This window comes from Penicillium soppii (genome assembly GCF_028829465.1).
Source record: "Penicillium soppii strain IBT 18220 chromosome Unknown utg000006l, whole genome shotgun sequence".
In the NCBI taxonomy this organism is placed as follows: Eukaryota; Fungi; Ascomycota; class Eurotiomycetes; order Eurotiales; family Aspergillaceae; genus Penicillium; species Penicillium soppii.
This window is the reverse complement of record NW_026643236.1, coordinates 452,706-471,700: the sequence shown is the minus strand read 5'-3', so window position 1 is coordinate 471,700 and position 18,995 is coordinate 452,706. Positions and strand designations below refer to the sequence as shown.

Below are 18,995 nucleotides of genomic sequence, written 5' to 3'. Positions count from 1 at the left end.
GCGTGGACTCAATAACTTCCAGTTACATGCTCCCTTCCTGCTTGAACATATTGGGTTCTTTTTTGTTCCTTGGTTATTGTTTCCAATTATCGGGGTCCCCGTGCTTCAAACCATGGAACCGAGTGTATTATTCCCAATCGGGTAGTATGCTTACTGTCCCTTGCGAGACCTTCCAATTTCACAAGGTTCGTTGGATTATAATCGATAACATGTGATTACCCCTTCTATTGCTTCTATTGTGTCGGAAAATAATTGCTTCTTCCTAAACCATGAAAATCCTGTGCGACATTCACTAGTCAGTCACAATCTGCAGAACATTAAATGTATGCAAAAGTCAAAATCTGAAGTCCGAACTTATCCACCCACTCATTGCTCATTGTTTCATGTCAGCTCCATAACTGAGGGGCAAAAAAGCCATCATAATAACCCACCTTAGGGCTATCCGGAGACAATCCCAGTTGAATGGAACTAAAATGAAATAGTAACCGATGAGAAGTGGATCGAGTTCAGCTCGATAAAGTCGGCCGCTCGTAATAAGTCATCTTAAATCCAGGTTGCACAGCCTGTATGTGGGGTGAAAGTTGCTACAGCAACAAATTATTTCGAAGGGGGGTGGATTTTAGAAATTGAGAATCAAGATCAAATCGATCGAGGTGGAGAGTGATCGCCTTTTTTGAAATAATAAACATAAATCATTTTGACTTGTTCATCATTTACAAGATCATTGTTTCCTTAATTCTCTTTTTCTCCCGAATTCTTTGTCTTGCCACTTTGGCTTTGTTTCTTCGTCAGGCAGCTTAACTCCTCTAGTGCGTTTCTTAGTTCACCCCAAGACAAACCCCTCTACAACTATCATGGCTATCGTTCAAGAGGACCGTCATGGGCTGCGACTCCCAAATCCACCTCCATTGTTACATACTCGTGGTCAATTCGATCGTCCAGGTACTCCAGATGCCTTCACAAGTCCGCCACAGACCCCTCAGGGTAGTCCCAGCAAATCACGACTCCCGCCCGGTGCACTAGATTTACCCAATGTCTTCGACAAGGCAATGAAACTGACACCGACATCCCCCTCCAAATCAACCTATAATCACTACAATCATCCCATGTTCTCTGCCGGTAAGGATGATTTCAACGAAAGTGTCATCCACCAGACCCCTCCGAGCCCAACGCGCCGATCAAACAAGGAGAACACGCCTCCCAACCCAACGCGCCTAACCAAGGACTTGGGCTCCACCCCGACCGCCGCAGCCTTATCGCGTCAGGAACCCTATCAGCAGCGCGATGACACGACAAAGCGCCAGGTACAAATGCGCGGCCTAACACCAGAGGAAATCGAAAAACTCGCACAACCAAAGGTCAAGCGGCTCGTCAACGTAACGCAACTCTGTAAGCAACCCCCAGTTCCCAACCCCTCCACCCAATCTAACAGTTCAGACTTCCTCGACCACTACTTCGACCTCCTCAGCTATGTCCACAACCGCCAAACCCGCCACACCCAATTCAAAGCTGCCTACCCCGATCCCCCCGCCACCCCAAACGAAGAACATGAACCCGCCCTCCTCAAATACCTCGGGCGCGAGCGCGCACATCTCCGCAAGCGCCGCACTCGCCTCCGACAAGGCGACTTCCAGATTCTGACTCAAGTTGGCCAGGGCGGTTATGGACAGGTCTATCTCGCGCAGAAGAAAGATACCCGGGAAGTGTGCGCTTTGAAGGTCATGAGCAAGAAGTTACTTTTCAAACTTGATGAAATCCGCCATATCCTCACCGAGCGCGACATTCTCACTGCGGCGAAAAGCGAATGGCTCGTTAAATTGCTCTACGCGTTCCAGGATGATTCCCAGATCTATCTTGCTATGGAGTACGTGCCAGGTGGTGATTTCCGCACTTTGTTGAATAATACGGGCGTTCTGCATAATCGCCATGCGCGCTTTTATATCGCTGAGATGTTCAGCTGTATCGACGCGCTCCATATCCTGGGTTATATTCACCGTGATCTGAAGCCGGAGAATTTCCTCATTGATTCAACGGGGCATGTCAAGTTGACTGATTTCGGTCTGGCGGCTGGTATGCTCAGTCCTGGCAAGATCGAGTCTATGCGCGTCAAGCTTGAAGAGGTCGGAAATACGCCTGTGCCGTTTGGTCGGCCCATGGAGCAGCGCACTATGGCCGAGCGCAGACAGGGGTATCAATCGCTTCGCCAGCGCGAAGTCAACTACGCGAAGTCCATTGTCGGATCGCCTGATTACATGGCCCCTGAGGTTCTCAAGGGTGACCAATATGATTTCACGGTTGATTACTGGAGTCTGGGATGTATGCTGTTTGAAGCGTTGGCTGGATATCCGCCTTTCGCGGGAGCGACAGTCGAAGAGACGTGGCAGAACTTGAAGCGCTGGCAGAAGGTTCTTCGGAAGCCTGTGTACGAAGATCCGAATTATTTCCTTTCGCGGCGGACTTGGGATCTTATTACAAAGTTGGTTGCTGGGAAGGATACGCGGTTCAAGAATATTAAGGAGATCCATGCGCATGATTACTTTGCTGAGGTGGACTTTGCGAATCTGCGCGAGCAGCGCGCTCCCTTCGTTCCGGAGCTCGATTCTGAGACTGATGCTGGGTACTTTGATGATTTCAGCAACGAGGCGGATATGGCCAAGTACAAGGAGGTTCATGATAAGCAGCGCGCGTTGGAGGATATGGCTGATCGGGATGACAAGATGAGCAAGGGGTTGTTTGTTGGGTTTACTTTCCGGTATGTTATCTTCGGTCTTGGTTGATTGTTCTCACTGACGTTGCTAGGCACCGCAAACCTGCAGTTGATAGCAATGGGCGCAGCAGCTCTCCCCGGAAGCCTATCGCCACGGACGGCACATTTGGAACGATGTTCTAATTTCTCGCCAGTTTTGTTTTCCCGTTTACTTCTGTCCGCTGGTGCGTGACTCCGAGCTGGATCTTGGTTTCCTTGTGCCTGTCCCAGTATGAGTTTAATGGCGCATTCTTCTTCTCTTCTTTTCGTGTCGACTTTTAACTTCAACTTTTACTCAACGAGATACGTTCGAAATTACCTTATTCGGTGGACTCTTTGCTGTATGATACGAGCTTAGATCAGGTTCCTGCAGAATTGTCATGTGGCAGTAATTGGTTAGTTTTTGTATGGAATATCAATCATGTATGAATTTTTCAATCATGCTCAAGTAAACTACATGTATGTAACAAAGATAGCCATCGGCCATCTATCTCACTCAATTGGACCTCCCATCTCGTATCTAATTGTCAGGAAGCTGGCGGACCATGCGCAGAATCTCAGACTCATGATCACCAATAACAGCCCGACCGTTAACCCAGTCAACAGTCTACAGCGATCAGTTAGCAAAAAACTCTCAAAGCCAATAACTAATTCCCAATTCAAAAAAAAACCTACCACAGGACGAACAAAATTCTCATTATCCTCCTTAAACTTCTTCAGCGCATCCTCCGCATCCCGTGCGCCCTTCACAAGCTCCGAAACTGCATACGTGACCTTGTCGCCCTGTCCGCCGACACCGCTAACAGGCGAAATGTAATCCAGGATACTGCGCAGCTGATCGGCCGTCGGCGGGCCGGTGGTCACCTCGAGCTCGAACTCGCCGCGCTGCTGCTTCGCGTGCTGGGAGTGGTCGCTGGCTTGGTCTTCTGTTGCGGTTTCGCCGGCTGTGGCAGAGGCTTGCTTGAGGATGTTGAGGGTTCGTGTTGAGGCTTTGAGGGCGGGTGAGTGGAAGAGGGTGATTGGGTCGAGGGTTTTGCTCTGTTTGCTGCTGTGTTAGGGGGATTGCATTGGATTTTGGGATTGAGGACGTACGAAGCGGAACATCTTGGTGGTTGGGTAGAGGGTGGTTTGTTGGACGGGGGGTTGGATTGACGGGTGAGGTGAAGTCAGGAAGAATTGGAGCTCTAACTTGGAGTTCCTGGATGATGTCATGTGCTCCCCGGGTCGGCTCGTATCGGTAATGAGTCAACAGTTTTGGTCTACGGGTATCTCTACACTTCGAATCAATGAACATCGGCTCTGGTATCAGGTGGTTTCTAGTCAATTCCTACTGGATTGAAGTATGGTATGGTCTACTCGAGACTTTTGATAGCGGGAAACCGTTGAAGCGGCTCGAAGTTTTCTGTCTCATATCACCAGATCAAATCCTTTGATTCGACCCCACAACACGTCAAGCGCTGTAATTCGATCCTTTTGTTGAAAAATTCACTTTTGTAGATTGGGAAGTTGAGAACGTCTTCATGTTTCTATGGTTTAAGGAACGAACGGAAAGCGATGCATAATACGCCATTAGTCTACCACATGATCAGCGATTGATCTTTGGACATAACACGAGGACCATTGGGGTTATCAATAGATACATTGTATTGTATCAAATAGAGTAACAGAACAAGAGACTCTTTTCATTACAGTCATCTCTGCGCATCTAATGCATATATCACTTAACCATAACGCCAGGGTATATCCTCCTCACAATCCAAAGTTCTCAACATGCAGATAAATACCCTGTGCGCCAGTGCCTTTATGCACAGCCCGCTCATCACTAAGGGACACTACGCTGCGACGAACATCATCTGCCAGACCACGAGGTCCGCACACAACAACGGCACTTTCTCCCTCGGCCTTCTCGAGGACTTTGCGGATGATAGTTCGTGGCATAGGACGACCGGAAAGGATATTCTGATCAGTTGTTGTCTTCAAATCGAATCCGGTTACCTTCACATCAGAAAAGTCTGATTGGGCAGCTGGGCCGGAGCATGTACATCTGCTGGTTATTTTGTCTTCGTCTTCAATTTGGGTGGTGCAGCAGCAGCCTCCGCCTGGGAGGCAGCCTTTTCCTGATAGTGTGGGTGCTGGTGTTGTAGAGTCGGAGACGGAGTTGATTGAGATGGTTTCGTTCTCTGTCTTTTGTATCTCATATTTGTTGGATATTTCCGGGAGGGTCAAGGGCTGTTCTGGTGACTGTGTTTCGGAGGCAACAGTTGGCGGATCCAACTTCTCATCACAGGTGAGGTAGATGCTCACTTCGATTTCTTTTTGGAAGTTTGGCTGCGTGCGTCGACACTCTTCCACATCCGCCAGGAGAGACTGGAGCTGGGACTCGAACAAAGTCAGCTGCGAGCGGGATTTGATCACCCAGACAAAACGCAGTCTCTTTGTTGCTGCCAAGCGAGCAGTGCGTGTAGATGTCTGTTCTCTGGTACACTCCATCTTCCAGGCGGAAACGACGTCGCGTAAAAGAGGCATTGTAAATGTTGCGCCCATACCACCTGCAAGCAGAATTACACTGTCAAATTGACGCAAGGGTCGCATGCTTCCGTATGGGCCTTCGATAAATACAGCCCGACCAGACTGAGATGTCTCGCCATTCCCCAGCAAGTTGTTCATCTTCGATGCATATCGGAAGAACCGACGGGTACCACCATTCTCGGCACGGATGAAAAATTCCATCTTGTTGTCGGCCGGAAGAGACGCAATAGTAAATGGGTGACACTGCAAGGGCACGATCGAGTGGCAAGTCAGGAAAACATGCTGACCGGGTTGCCATCTCACTCCCGGGTTTTCGATAGTCACGCGAGTGATATTCCCAGGCAGTGGAGTGAAAACAGCCGAGTGTGTCCACAGCGAGACCTTCTTGCTCTTTCGGTGAAAGATAGCCAAGTTCGCATAAGCACCCCAAGTATAGCGGGCGACCCTGTCGAAAACAACAAGACCAATAGGAATCCAGACCCAGATCTTAACTTCATCCTGCGCATGCATCCAAACAGCAACAATGAACCCAACAAATGTCACCAGATGCTGAATGACGAAGAACTCATAACTTAGACGACGCATCGGCGCAAAAGAAGTAAGCACGATGAAAGTCAGAATGACCCAAGCTGCAAATCCACGTTTCGTCAATGGATCATTATACAACTGGTAAGTGATATAGTTCCAGCGACCCCAGTTACGGAACCAGAAGCCCATGTGGATGGTAGCGGTCAGCCACAAGATGCGCGCGACCCAGCGATGGTACCAGTTCAAGCTAGCATAGCTCATTCCAGCCACGAACCCGATAATGTTTTGTCTACCTGCCAGCAGGAAGATCAATGGTAATTGGCAAATGGCAATGAAGCCAGTTCGGTAGCCGACGTTCTCCCACTGCCATGGATCTAGTGAGTCTAGTTTGTAGAAACATAGAACCATGACTACAATCAGGTTCGCTAGCATGACGAGGACAGGGCCTAGGGGTGGGAAGTGGATTGTGAGACCGCCGAGTCTGAGGGGTTGTGGGGTTGCATAGCTGATTTCGCGAGCTGTTGCTGTGAGTGTGGCGTATGTGCTGAAGAACAGCGATTTTGGTTTGGCGGGAGTGAGTGATGAATCTCGAAGGCTAATCAAGGTTAGTCCAGACCGTGATAAACATGCTATGCTATTGGACATACCGGTGTCTTGCGAGGGCACGATCTAGGATATTGACAAGAGTTGCTGCTCCGATGGCGCTTCCCACAACAGCCCAGTACATCTTCTGCAGGGTAAATAGACTGGGAATTCCTTCACCCATGGACATTGAGCCCGCAGGCATGTCCCCCATTTGCATGGACATCGTGAGTGATGTTCAAGATTTCATCGGGTGTTGAAGACAGAAGATACGGCCCCGAAGAAACAATACAGATTGATACCTCGATACTCGCCAATAGCAGAGCAGATTACCAATATTGTGCTCATGTATCGGGTGGATCCGTGGGAATGTGCTCAAAGTGGGTCCGCCATGTGGACCTGAGGCGTTTTCCTAATCCGTCACATTTGAGTGACCTGATGTTTTCTCTCCCTTCGCTTTCAACTCTCCTCCAACAATCAAAAATCATGGACATGGACGGCATGGATATGAGCTCTAGCTCTAGCTCTAGCTCTGGTAGCTCAATGAGCATGAGCATGGTCTTTACAAACACACACAACACGCCACTTTTCTCCAATGCTTGGACGCCTTCATCGTCTGGCAGTTTTGCCGGAACCTGCATCTTTCTGATTATCCTGGCTATCATTGATCGCTGCCTCATTGCTTTCAAGGCTACTATGGAGCGACATTGGCTTGCAAAACATCTCAATCGACGATATGTCGCTGTCGCGGGCAAAACGACCGAAGCGGGCACCATCGATACCGACCCAGATGCGAAATTCGCTTCTCTCGTTACCGCGCAGGGCGTGGAGGAGTCGGTCAAAGTTGTTCAGAGTATCTCTCGTGGGCCAATTCCGTGGCGCTTCAGTGTTGACTTGCCACGAGCGTTTCTCTTTCTACTTATTGCTGGCGTATCATATCTTCTGTACGTTCCAATTCCCTAATTCTCTTGGCTTATGCTAATTTCCTGTCTAGTATGCTGGCTGTTATGACTATGAATGTCGGCTATTTCTGTTCTGTACTTGGAGGCGCATTTCTCGGGGAATTGGCGGTCGGGCGCTTTATTCAAACAAATGAGCACGGTCATTGAGTTGTTTGGTTTGTTTCTCTTTATGCATTTTCGGCGTTGGGGACTACCACTGCAATTTCTCTTTGTTTTACCCTCTATAAATATTCATTTTACCCCTCCAAACCTCCGCTGCATACAGTCACAAGATGAAGCCCTGCGGGCAATTGAGCACATTTCTTAGCCGTTTATGGACTAGTCTCTCGGGTAGCATCCACTTTCCACGCTAGTGTAATGCTTTAATCTACTTTACGGCAAGTACGATCCGTGCTACAAAAAGGAAAGTACATGCCATTGTCCATGGTGCGCTATGCACCATCCGGACAAATGGCCACATAAATAATTGCCTATATGTAATTTTATAGATACGGGTCGAAACTCCGAGAATAAGTGTCTGCGACAGTTCAGTGGTTATTTGGATAGTCACAGTATTGAAAAGGCAGAAACTCGTAAAAATATCATAAACTATTCCGCGAATGAAATAATAAAAGGGTCTTGATAACCGAGCTCTGGCTCCAAACCACAAGTGGATACTGTCTTGGTCAGGGTCCCGCAAACTCCCTCAGTATAATAGAATATGATCATATATAGAGAGAAGGTTTACATTTAAAGTCCTCGTATTCCTGCCCAGCTGCCTTCCTTTCCTCTTTAATTATTCATCAACCCTCATAGCACTATGAAGTTCTCTATTCTGGCCCTCGCGGCCATCGTGCCCTACGCTGCAGCCCACTTTAAGCTGAATTGGCCTACATCCCGCGGTTTCGATGAAGACACTATGCCCAACTTCCCTTGCGGTGGTATGAGCCAGTCCTCAAACCGCACCAAGCTTCCGCTGTCCGGAGGTTCATTCCCCGTTGCCATTGAAATGCACCATGCCCAAACAGCTGTTGAGGTTCTCCTCTCTCTTGGCAGCGACCCAGGTGACAATTACAATATTGTCCTCGAGCCCACTTTTGGAGTCACCGGCCTCGGCGCCTTTTGTCTACCCCATGTCGCTATCAACGAGAAGCTAATCGGCCGTAACCTCACTGATGGACTGAATGCGACACTTCAAGTCCAAACTAATGGTGACCCAAGCGGAGGTCTTTACGCTGTATGTTTGGCTACTGCGTCAGAATATTTCTCCATGCTAATTTACACAGTGTGCCGATGTCCAATTCTCCTCTTCTGTCACCTACTCGGTCCCCTCTGCGTGCAGCAACAACACCAACGTCGTCGGTACTCTTTTCTCTGGCGATTCCGCCAAGCGCAATGCCAACGAGTCGACTGCTCAGGGTTCGGCCCAAAGCGGTTCTTCTTCCACTAATTCCACTACTTCGACTTCCAAGGGCGCTGCCATGCCCATGCAAACTGCCGCTTGGGGTGTGATTGGAGCTGCGGTCGTCGGTGGTCTTGCTGTGCTGTAAAGCCACGGCTTGAATTTCAAAATCTCAAAATTTTCACGTTTTTTTCGGGGCTCGGAGTTCAGCGGATGCATGACATGCTGTAACAGATGATTTCTTACTTTACCCACGACAATGCAATCTCTTTTCAATTCTATTACTACTGTCTGCTACCTAGTATCTTTAATCTCAACACATATCCCCGACTTGGGAGTGGGTTCTCTCTGCGTCTCACGCATATCCCACTTTCTTCCAGTATAAGTTACGCGCCGTGCGGCCTGGAGCAGTCTGCGAAAATCACTTCAAATAATCTAATCCCTCAACGGAATGCAGTGTTAAGCAGATTCAATGATGAGAAAACCGACCTTATTACTCCTTATATCCTTTCGCTCACCTTCATTCTTTCAATTTTATCATTCATCGGGCAAAGCTCGCCAACATGTGCATAAACAAAATCAAATCTGTGGCATTTGCTATACGCCAAAGCTCCAACATCAAAAGTCAAGTAATGCTCCGATCTATCATCTTTATGAGCCCATCGAAGAAGCAGAGAGATTGGAAACCTACAACGTTGAAGCCCCCATAACGATTGGCGATCAACTTCACGACCGCTATTGGGTAGTCCACAAGTTCGGTCACGGCGCATATTCAACTATTTGGCTGGCTCAAGATCAACAAGTCAACAAATGTGTAGCATCAAAGTTTGTACAGCGAAATCCAATCCACCCGAACCCAATGTGCTCTCTGAACTCAATATACCTCAACAAACTCATACCATGAGCCTAGGAAGGCCAATGGCTCCTTCAATAACAGATAATTTCAATATCATCGGTCCAAAAGGCACACACGCCTGCTATATCACTGCCCCGGCTAGGGTGAGCCTATCCGAGTCGAATGATGGATCTTACAGTGGTCTCTTCTATTGAATGTTGCCCGGGTTTTGGCAGCACAACCAACAATCGCAGTCGAGTAAGTTCACTCTCAAGAGCTTGCTGATGGCGACCTCCACCTTGGCAATGCTCTACTGCAACCACCCTACGACTTGAACCAATTAACCATTGACGAACTTTGCCAAAAGTACGGAGAGCCACAGCTCGCAGCGATAAGACACTTTGATGAGAAGCCCCTCCAGCCATGTATCCCGTCACATTTGGTGCTAACAATATGGCTGGGAAAGCAAGCAACGAGTTTATACTTGCAGAAGCCAAGATCCTGCTCTCCCATAAAGCAACAAGGATACGACTCTCACACTCCACTCATCAAGGTCCGCCGGAGACTTGATTCGAGCCACAAAAAATCCCTTATCTTCCTATCGGATATATGGTCGCTAGCTTGTTTGATATGGAACTCGAGTCTGAGTGAATGGTGAAGTGGGCTCTTCCTGAGTTTGATAAGTGTCGAGTAACCCGAGAAAGGAAGAACAGGTGACAGCTGTCTTGTTTCTCTGTGACTGGGATGGGTGCAAATGAGTGATGCGAAGAAACTGCGGTTCCAATGGTGTCTTCCATTGAGCAATTGTATAAAGATTGTTCTTCGAAAATCGGCTGTGTTTGCTCTCGGTATAGTCCATCTTGCTGTTTGCCCAACTATTTAAAATTGACGGCCTATTGAGGTTCTCATCTAGATGGTTCATTAGCATTCATTATTCGAAAAATTCAACAAATCACTTGAACACAACGACCTACTATGTCAAAACAGCGTCACGTGTGCGGGTAGATTATTAGGCAACCGAAACAACAAACACTAGTCTAGAGTCATTGCATTTTTATGAAAATCCAACACACAAAAGACATATGCAGTGCCTGAAACATTGTCAATCATGAATCAGTACGAGACACTGCGTTCCGTCGGTGCGTACATCCCCATGTAAACAGCCGGGAACATTTTCCCAAAGTCACCTATATACTAAAATGACCCAGGCCGATTGGAACAATATTCAACATCCCGCCACCAAGTAGGATTCTATCTGAACGTTGCTGTAGCAGCAACATATCGTCTACCAGATACATGCGTCCTCCCCATCAAAGATTACGTGTATCAAGCTACTGAGACCGCAATTGCCGAGCATCCGGCGCTATCCGCCATCGTAGCAGACGACCACACACAAGAGCCGTACTTCGTACGTCTCCCACAACTCGATCTCGACAGAATCGTCTCTTTTCAAGATCGAAAACCAGGCCTGCTAGCAACAGAAGCCAATGGCGAGCCTGCCCCAGATCTGGACCTGCAAGCTCTCCTAGCAACAGAGCACAACAAGCCTTTCAAAACCCCTGATGCTTCATGGAGACTCTGCGTTCTGCTAGACACAGAATATGAATGCCAGTTCACCGTGGTCTTTGTCTACCACCACGCCATCGGCGATGGATCTTCCGGAAAAGCCTTCCACCAGACCTTCCTCCGCGGCCTAGGCCTAACAAGGAACTCAGAGAAGACCAAGTCCATCATCCTAACACCACTGATCCCGCTTCTACCAAACATCGAGCTCGTCTCGCCAATGTCTCTCTCCTTCTTCTATCTCGCGAAGAAACTCTTCCAGGCGAAGATCTACTCCCGCCGTCCAGCAGGTCTCTGGACCGGCTCTAAGGTCCTCACTCCATCCCAAACTCGCGTCCGACTGGTTCCCTTTTCCAGAACTCTACTTCGCGCGTTAAGACATCTCTGCCATGCGCAGAGTACGACTATAACGGCTTTATTGCAGACTGTCATTGCCCGCGCAATCTTCGCTCACATCCCTGCTTCTTTTACCCAGTTAGCGTGCACAGGCGCACTTTCTTGTCGTCGCTGGCTGCCTGCTGTCATTAATGATGAGTCGATGGGTGTCTGGGTACAGGGGTTTGAGGAGTCATACTCGCGAGACGATCTGTACGCTGCTGCATTCCCGTGGGACGAAGCGAGACGGTCTAGGAAGACTATCCAGTCTGTTCTGGAGATGAAGGGGAAAGACGCCAGTGTCAATCTTTTGCAGTTTGTTGATAATTATCAGGAGGAATTGTGTTTGTCTAAGATTGGTAAGGAGCGCGAGGGCAGTTTTGAGGTTTCTAATGTTGGCTTTGTGGATTCGCCAGCGGATCCTGAGAAGCCTTCTATTAAAGGGATGGTGTTTTCGCAGTCTGCCAGTGTGATGGGCAATGCTATTGAGGTCTCTGCCATCACGGGTGGTGATGGGTGTTTGGTTTTGTCGGTGTCGTGGCAGGAAGGGGTTGTTGAGCCGAGCCTCATTAACGAGGTCATTGAGTCGGCCAAGCAGGAGCTTTATTCTCTTGGTAGACTTCAATGAACCTTTTACCATAGATTGTACTAGATAATGTCTAATTAGTAATAGAAGTTTGTCTTTGATCTTCGAAGACTCGATCATTTTCAAACAGGCGGTGAGCTGGAGATAACCTCGGCGGCAGAATCGAGGGGAAATCAACAGATCGAGATCATTTCCCTCCTCTTTCTGCATTGAATCTCGTTGCATAAAAACGATATTCAAAATGGCTCGCGCTCCCTTTGTCGTTCCAGCGCTTAAGAAGCACACCGCCACTGTCATCATGGCCCACGGGCTGGGAGACAGGTAAGACAAATGCCCGAAGCTGATTACCCCGACTGACAATATTTGAAACCCAGTGGACAAGGATGGTACGCACCGCTCAACGACCAAATGAAAAATGTTTGAACTCACTTTGAACGCCTCCGAACAGGTTGACTCTCGCCCAGAGTTGGCGCCGCCGCGGCAAGTTCGAAGAAGTCGCCTTCATCTTCCCCAACGCGCCCTCAATTCCAATCACAGTTGTATGCGCGTCCCATATCCGGACTGAGGGCAACTACTAACAGCATCAGAACTTCGGCATGAGCATGCCTGGTTGGTACGATATCGCCAAACTCGGCCGCGACGTGAGACACCCCCCGCACAACCCAGAAGCAAACTAATACATGTATAGCTCGATTTCGAAGAATCTGTCCGCTCGCAGGACGAGCCCGGTATCCTCCGCTCTCGCGAATACTTCAACAAACTCATCAAGGAAGAAATGGACAAGGGGATTAAGGCTTCGCGCATTATCCTTGGTGGATTCTCGCAGGGCGGTGCCATGTCAGTGTTCACTGGTTTGACTAGTTCTGAGAAACTGGGTGGTGTGTTTGGCTTGTCGTGTTATTTGCTTTTGAGTGATCGCATCAAGAACTACTTGCCTGAGGAGTGGGCTAATAAGAACACGCCTTTCTTCCTTGGACATGGTAAGGATGATGACGTTGTGAGGTTCGCTTATGGAGAGAAGACCGCGAAATTGCTGAAGGAAACTGGGTTGGAAGATGTGACGTTCAACAGTTACGAGTATGTTTTTTGGCTCTTGATTTGGTGGTTTTGATTTGATGGTTTGCTGATGTTTGCAGTGATCTTGGCCACTCGGCTGATCCCGAGGAGATTGATGATCTCGAGAAGTTTATCGAGAAGTCTCTCGCGGCAAACCCCTCCCCCTCCGCCGGTCTATGACTTGGTCATGAAGACGAAAACACAGGGCAATGGGGATACGTCTTGATTTTGGGGCTCGTGGTGCTGCTGGCTTCAATCGCCTGGTCGAAATACCACAGAGAAAAGTCCACACAGAAGTCGGATTGACCATTTGAGTCCGCTGAACCCCATAGATGCATTTGAAAGATACCAATATACATACTATCGACCACTCCTTACAAATCCTACCCTTTAACTGCCTTCCCAATAGCCTCCTCAATAACCCGCACCATCTCCCCTGTATTCTTCAAATCAAACGGCACCATATGCTTAGACCCATGATCATAGAACGACGCCTTAGAAGGCTCACAGAGCTCATACAACTCCATACTCTCAGGATACAGTGGATCCTGCTTACCGACAATATTCGCCGTCACGATCCCAATCGGACGCTCCTCCCCCGAACGCACAACATGCTGCGTCCCATTCGCCTCCCACGGCCGGGCACCACAGATGAACACCGCAACCCGGAACAGCGGCGGGTCTGCCGGGCGCGTCTTGTTATGGTTGATTATTAGTGATGCGGCCAGTGCTGCACCCTGCGAGAATCCAAGCACGCCGTCGAACGGGCCCTCTGTTGCGATTATGGCCTTCGTGTGCTCAAAGGCTTCGGCTACGCCCGAGCCTGGTGAATCCCCCCGGGCGTAGTGGTTGTAGAAGGGGCCGTCTACGACGCCTTCGAGTTCTGGTGGGGTTAGCTTTGCGTGTGGAGATTAGTGAGTTGCTGGCTACGTACCCTCTTCGACTTTGGCGCCTAGTTTGCCGTTCATGAATTGAAATGTGTGCCCGTTCTTTTCGAGGCTATGGCGGAGCCCTCCGGTTTGGATCTCGAGGATCTACTTTCGTTAGTGGTTTGTCTTTTTGGGGGTATGACTGAGTACATACCTCGCCGTTTGTGCCGGCGCCGTGGAGACAAAGGAAGCGCATTTTGGAACTTTTATATATCTTTTCTGTAATTTCGTATGGAAATGTGGACAAGTATAGCTAGTCCAGGGACTGAGATGTGAATGTGTGACAGCTCAAAATGGACCCGTTGTGTCACTGATGCGAAAGAAAGGAGAACAAGTTACACAGGGACAAGTAGCCTAAGAGGGGGATCAGCTTTCACAGGCGATCGGAAAATAAATACAAAGCAGGGGATCAATCAATGTACTAGTTTCTGCAGGAGGGGCATACAGTAGCTTGGCAGAGTCAGCGTCAGATCTCCAGGGTTGAAGTGGGTATAGGCTTGAGGGAGGAGAACACTACTAACACTTGGACTAATTGCATAGTACCATAGCGAGTTATTTGTTGTTCTATTTACTACAGTTATACCGTGTCGTAGTCCATAGCCACGATTCTTATACATATTCTATACTAGCTATCAAAGCTAAATAACGTTATTCATGTTTCGATTTCAGGGTTAAGATATTGTGAGTAAAGCTAGAAAAAGATCAAGGTATTATTAGTTATAGTGTTCTCAGATAGAATTTCAACGCGCCAGCCGGGCTGGGTTGTTTGAACAACTTGCGAAAATTGTGCTAGGCGATGAACACTACCCTGCAGCCGACCGCTCACCGTAGACATTAAGAAGAGTTGTTCCGATTTGATACTCTCCCACCGTTTTGTCAACACACCTCCATATTGAGCTATATATGTTTTTGAACTTCTAGGGTGTCGCTTTAAGAACATTCTAGGCTTCTCTGCAGACCAAATGGAAATGTCAAGATCTTATATTCCTCCTTCGTACATGCATGTATCTCCAGCATCTTCATTGAATTTCACTTTTCACACATGTCCAAAACGAGGAACATAATGGTCTTCCTCGGCAACCACCTAGGTTGCCTCCTCACTCCCCCTCACCACCTGGGCATAGGCACGTAATTACCTGACCCCCGGATGCGACCCTACTTCACCTATCCCACCCATTCTCCATCATGGATTTTCGAGACATCGCAGCCGTCTGTGGTTTCGCAACCTACAGCTTGCGCCATCCCCGCGAGGCACTATCAAGCTTCGGCCCGACCCTGAACGAAACCACCTTCGGCATCCTCGGCGCTTCCTTCCAACCAGAGCGCGACATCCGCAGCCTGAAGGACAAGGTCGTCCTCGTGACAGGAGGTATGCACCGCCCTCCCCAGCGCCTTTTTCCTCTTTGCTCTAACTGACGCCATCCAGGCAATGCCGGCATCGGCAAGGAAACCATCCTCCAGCTCGCCAAGCACCACCCCTCGCGCATCTACATGGCCGCCCGCACCGAGAGCAAAGCCCGTGAATCAATTGACTCGCTACAACGCCAGCTTCCCTCACCTGTTGATATCCGCTACCTTCCTCTCGATCTGTCCTCCTTCAAATCCATCCATGCCGCCGCAACAAAGTTCCGAGCCGACAGCGATCGGCTAGATATCCTAATCCTCAATGCGGGGACAATGGGTAACCCGCCTACAAAGACCGAGGAAGGATTCGAAGTCCAGCTTGGAACAAACCATATCGGCCACTTCCTGCTCACGAAGTTGCTTCTGCCTACCTTACTGAAGACCGCTGATATCCAGCGCGCTAAGGAGGAGGAACCCGATGTTCGCGTCGTGACTGTTGCGTCGGTGGCTCACGCTGTTGGTCCCTCGACTTTCGAGGAAATGATTTCTACTCCTGCCTTATTGGCTGCTAGTACTTGGACGCGCTACGGCGCTTCGAAGTCCGCTAATATTCTGTTTGCCGCTGAGCTCGCCCGTCGATATCCGGATATCACGTCTGTTGCTGTGCATCCCGGTGCTGTTGACAGCGGGCTCTACGGGCATACTAAGGATCTCAGCTTGGCGATGAGATATTCCCTCACTGCCACTGGGTCTATCTTCTTCCGGACCGTCACCAGTGGAGCACTAAACTCCCTCTGGGCGGCTGGCTCGCCGAAAGATCAGCTTGAGAACGGAGCTTACTACACTCCCGTTGGATACCGCAGCGGTGGAACTGCTTTCGTTCAGAACTCGGAGCTCGCTCGCAAGCTCTGGGATTGGACGGAAGGCCAGGTCGCTGAATACAGCTAGCTGATACACACGACTCGCATGTATGATAAAGATGTTTAATATGACTGAATGAAAGAACTCACCATTCGCTTTTGCAATCCACACCCATATCCGTGTTCCCATTCTCCCTCGTCCATCACCCCGATACGGAGGCAAATGGCATCATGATGATTCCACCCTCGGTCATATCGTCCTAACCCTCACAAACCCCGATAGCAAACCCCTAGTCTATTAATCCCCCCGTCTCCAGCCTAGAACATTCATCCCAACCACAATGGGCAGCATCGTTGTAACCGGCGGCTGCGGCAAAGCAGGCCAATTCGCCATCCAGCAGCTCCTCCACGCCGGCCACTCAGTGCTAAACCTCGACGTAATGCCCATGGAGCACCCAGAAGTGCACACGCTGAAGACCGTCCTCGCCGACAGCGGCCAAGTCTTCAACGCTCTCTCGGGCCAATTAGCCCTCCGCGAGCCCTTCCTGGAAGGCCTCCCGCCGCGCCCAGACGCCGTAGTCCACCTCGCCGGCTATGCGCGCAACGTGCTCGTGCCCGACAACGAGACCTTCCGCTCCAACACGCAGGGCACGTACAACATCATCGAGGCAGCCTGCAAGCTTTACATCCGCAAGATCATCCTCGCCTCCAGCGTGACCGTCTACGGCGTGTCCTTCGCACAGGGCGACGTGGACTTCTCCTCGTTTCCCATCCACGAAGACCTAGATGTCAACCCGACGGACACGTACGCGATCGCGAAGCTGTGCAGCGAGCGCATTGCGCGCGGCTTCGCGGCCCGCTTCGGGGCTGACATCTACAGTCTGCGTATTAGAAGGGTCATCGAGCCTGATGAGTACGATGGCGAGATCTTTACAGTTATGTACATGAGCCGGGGCTGTGGAAGGTGCATGGCTGGATTTGGGCGGTATGTGTGAGGCTGCGGTGAGGACGGATGGGCTTGGATTCCAGGTTTTCAATGCTACCAATGATCATATCACGAATCTAACTCCTACGCGGGAATTCTTGGAGAGGCAATTTCCGGAAATCCCTTTTACTAGGGAGGTGGAGGAGTTTGAGGCGCCGTTCTCCAATGCGAAGATCAAGGCTATGTTGGGGTTTCAGGAGAGGCATCCTTGGAGGAAGTATTTTAGTAATTGGGAGAAGAAGATTGAGAGTGAATAGAATAATATTGGGCTTTGCTATATGCTCGGATTTATACGAATGTAGAACGTAGAGTGTAGAATCCTTCTAAACTACCACTACTACTCTGCAGTGTCATAGTAGAAAACAATCCCGGCCCGATTAGGGTTTAGCCGAGCATCACAATATCCCACAAATCGACGAGTTCAATGCAAAATCATCAAGATCAATTTAAGGAGATAATCAATAGAAAGAATCAAATATAAACATCATAAACATACAAAAGTAGTCAAATAACGTAGACAAAATCAAAGTCGTCGTATTAGCGAACCGATTTTGAACCCCACACAAAACCTTTGATGCATCATCATTCCCACTTCACGATCTTCCCTCCCACCATCTCCCCCCCGAAAACCACATTTTAACGGTACGCGACCCGTCCCCCGTCAAGGAATTTCTATCTCGACTTCTTTTTTGGAATTCTTCCCGATTTTCAAAACTCCGAATCCCCGGCTAATCCCACCAGGACCCCTCCCGACTTTCATCATGGATCAGGCAAAGTTGGCTAAGCTCCAGGCCATGTCGGCCAATGCCCGCATTGGTATGTCTTTTTATCGAACATTCGAGCTGGAGAGATGATACAGCATGCATACTATTCCAGTTTGCACCTGGATAGCTTCGTGCGATATCATCTCGACACTCAATATTCCTTTCCTTCCCTTTCCGCTATGAACCTGACTAACTCTACTTTTCCCCAGGGTACGTATCCAACAATTCCTGTTGAATTTTCAACCCGCCCCGAATCGATTCCCGCCAATCACCCCAGATGCATCGCACATTGATGATCGCGTTCTCCGCGCGATGCGACCGCCGTGTGATTCGGGTGGAATTGTGTTTCGGGCATTTGATCTTTTGCCTCTCCCGTGCTCAAGCTAACTTCCTCCAGTGGCAAGGGTACTCCCCGCCGTAAGGTCAAGAAGGTTGTCCGCAACTCCGGTGCCGACGACAAGAAGCTCCAGGCTGCCCTTAAGAAGCTGAACGTTCAGCCCGTCCAGGGCATCGAGGAGGTCAACATGTTCAAGGAGGATGGCAACGTCATCCACTTCGCCAACCCCCGTGGTAAGTGAACCTGCAACTTTTCATTTTCAATTGTGTGATACGGCCGCGACCAAGTCGATGTTCAACTCGAGCTCGTTCTCGATCTCGAGTTCGATTCGAGTCGATTCCGTGCCCGAATCAATTTCAAACGCAACACGTACACTGACCGCCTCACACAGTCCACGGCGCCGTCCCCTCCAACACCTTCGCCCTTTACGGTAACGGCGAGGAGAAGGAGCTCACCGAGCTCGTTCCCAACATCCTCAACCAGCTCGGCCCCGACAGCCTTGCTTCCCTGCGCAAGCTCGCTGAGAGCTACCAGAACATGCAGAAGCAGCAGGGTGATAAGAAGGATGACGATGAGGATGATATCCCCGACCTCGTTGAGGGCGAGAACTTCGAGACCAAGGAATAAATATTA

At 49.4% G+C, this 18,995-nt stretch overlaps 12 protein-coding genes across 12 annotated transcripts; 8 read left to right on the top strand and 4 right to left on the bottom strand.

Annotated features, from left to right (window-relative positions):
* Positions 1–854: 854 nt before the first annotated feature.
* On the top strand, positions 855–2,890 carry N7529_007543 (putative serine/threonine protein kinase; the record flags this gene model as incomplete). Its single annotated transcript, XM_057243070.1, has 2 exons — positions 855–2,752; positions 2,800–2,890. The coding sequence occupies 2 exons, from the start codon at positions 855–857 to the stop codon at positions 2,888–2,890; spliced, it is 1,989 nt and encodes a 662-aa protein (XP_057094608.1).
* Positions 2,891–3,266: 376 nt separating this feature from the next.
* N7529_007542 (uncharacterized protein) lies at positions 3,267–4,040 on the bottom strand (the record flags this gene model as incomplete). The annotated part of the gene is made up of 3 exons (XM_057243069.1): positions 3,267–3,353; positions 3,422–3,791; positions 3,835–4,040. 3 exons carry the CDS (start codon positions 4,038–4,040, stop codon positions 3,267–3,269), a joined length of 663 nt encoding a protein of 220 aa, XP_057094607.1.
* A 455-nt stretch (positions 4,041–4,495) lies between these two features.
* On the bottom strand, positions 4,496–6,611 carry N7529_007541 (ferric reductase family protein; the record flags this gene model as incomplete). The annotated part of the gene is made up of 2 exons (XM_057243068.1): positions 4,496–6,398; positions 6,451–6,611. The coding sequence occupies 2 exons, from the start codon at positions 6,609–6,611 to the stop codon at positions 4,496–4,498; spliced, it is 2,064 nt and encodes a 687-aa protein (XP_057094606.1).
* Positions 6,612–6,871: 260 nt separating this feature from the next.
* N7529_007540 (copper transporter family protein) lies at positions 6,872–7,494 on the top strand (the record flags this gene model as incomplete). The annotated part of the gene is made up of 2 exons (XM_057243067.1): positions 6,872–7,329; positions 7,380–7,494. The coding sequence occupies 2 exons, from the start codon at positions 6,872–6,874 to the stop codon at positions 7,492–7,494; spliced, it is 573 nt and encodes a 190-aa protein (XP_057094605.1).
* Positions 7,495–8,146: 652 nt separating this feature from the next.
* Positions 8,147–8,876, top strand: N7529_007539 (putative GPI anchored protein; the record flags this gene model as incomplete). The annotated part of the gene is made up of 2 exons (XM_057243066.1): positions 8,147–8,563; positions 8,613–8,876. 2 exons carry the CDS (start codon positions 8,147–8,149, stop codon positions 8,874–8,876), a joined length of 681 nt encoding a protein of 226 aa, XP_057094604.1.
* Positions 8,877–9,203: 327 nt separating this feature from the next.
* On the top strand, positions 9,204–9,778 carry N7529_007538 (uncharacterized protein; the record flags this gene model as incomplete). Its single annotated transcript, XM_057243065.1, has 2 exons — positions 9,204–9,540; positions 9,564–9,778. 2 exons carry the CDS (start codon positions 9,204–9,206, stop codon positions 9,776–9,778), a joined length of 552 nt encoding a protein of 183 aa, XP_057094603.1.
* Positions 9,779–10,671: 893 nt separating this feature from the next.
* N7529_007537 (uncharacterized protein) lies at positions 10,672–12,129 on the top strand (the record flags this gene model as incomplete). Its single annotated transcript, XM_057243064.1, has 2 exons — positions 10,672–10,702; positions 10,772–12,129. 2 exons carry the CDS (start codon positions 10,672–10,674, stop codon positions 12,127–12,129), a joined length of 1,389 nt encoding a protein of 462 aa, XP_057094602.1.
* Positions 12,130–12,328: 199 nt separating this feature from the next.
* Positions 12,329–13,323, top strand: N7529_007536 (palmitoyl-(protein) hydrolase; the record flags this gene model as incomplete). The annotated part of the gene is made up of 6 exons (XM_057243063.1): positions 12,329–12,408; positions 12,462–12,473; positions 12,536–12,626; positions 12,675–12,728; positions 12,776–13,164; positions 13,224–13,323. The coding sequence occupies 6 exons, from the start codon at positions 12,329–12,331 to the stop codon at positions 13,321–13,323; spliced, it is 726 nt and encodes a 241-aa protein (XP_057094601.1).
* A 203-nt stretch (positions 13,324–13,526) lies between these two features.
* N7529_007535 (uncharacterized protein) lies at positions 13,527–14,268 on the bottom strand (the record flags this gene model as incomplete). Its single annotated transcript, XM_057243062.1, has 3 exons — positions 13,527–14,026; positions 14,078–14,177; positions 14,227–14,268. The coding sequence occupies 3 exons, from the start codon at positions 14,266–14,268 to the stop codon at positions 13,527–13,529; spliced, it is 642 nt and encodes a 213-aa protein (XP_057094600.1).
* A 989-nt stretch (positions 14,269–15,257) lies between these two features.
* N7529_007534 (putative short-chain dehydrogenase/reductase family protein) lies at positions 15,258–16,364 on the top strand (the record flags this gene model as incomplete). Its single annotated transcript, XM_057243061.1, has 2 exons — positions 15,258–15,441; positions 15,499–16,364. The coding sequence occupies 2 exons, from the start codon at positions 15,258–15,260 to the stop codon at positions 16,362–16,364; spliced, it is 1,050 nt and encodes a 349-aa protein (XP_057094599.1).
* A 436-nt stretch (positions 16,365–16,800) lies between these two features.
* Positions 16,801–17,467, bottom strand: N7529_007533 (uncharacterized protein; the record flags this gene model as incomplete). The annotated part of the gene is made up of 3 exons (XM_057243060.1): positions 16,801–16,956; positions 17,086–17,315; positions 17,392–17,467. The coding sequence occupies 3 exons, from the start codon at positions 17,465–17,467 to the stop codon at positions 16,801–16,803; spliced, it is 462 nt and encodes a 153-aa protein (XP_057094598.1).
* A 555-nt stretch (positions 17,468–18,022) lies between these two features.
* N7529_007532 (nascent polypeptide-associated complex subunit family protein) lies at positions 18,023–18,989 on the top strand (the record flags this gene model as incomplete). The annotated part of the gene is made up of 4 exons (XM_057243059.1): positions 18,023–18,077; positions 18,303–18,367; positions 18,409–18,595; positions 18,754–18,989. 4 exons carry the CDS (start codon positions 18,023–18,025, stop codon positions 18,987–18,989), a joined length of 543 nt encoding a protein of 180 aa, XP_057094597.1.
* Positions 18,990–18,995: the final 6 nt, after the last annotated feature.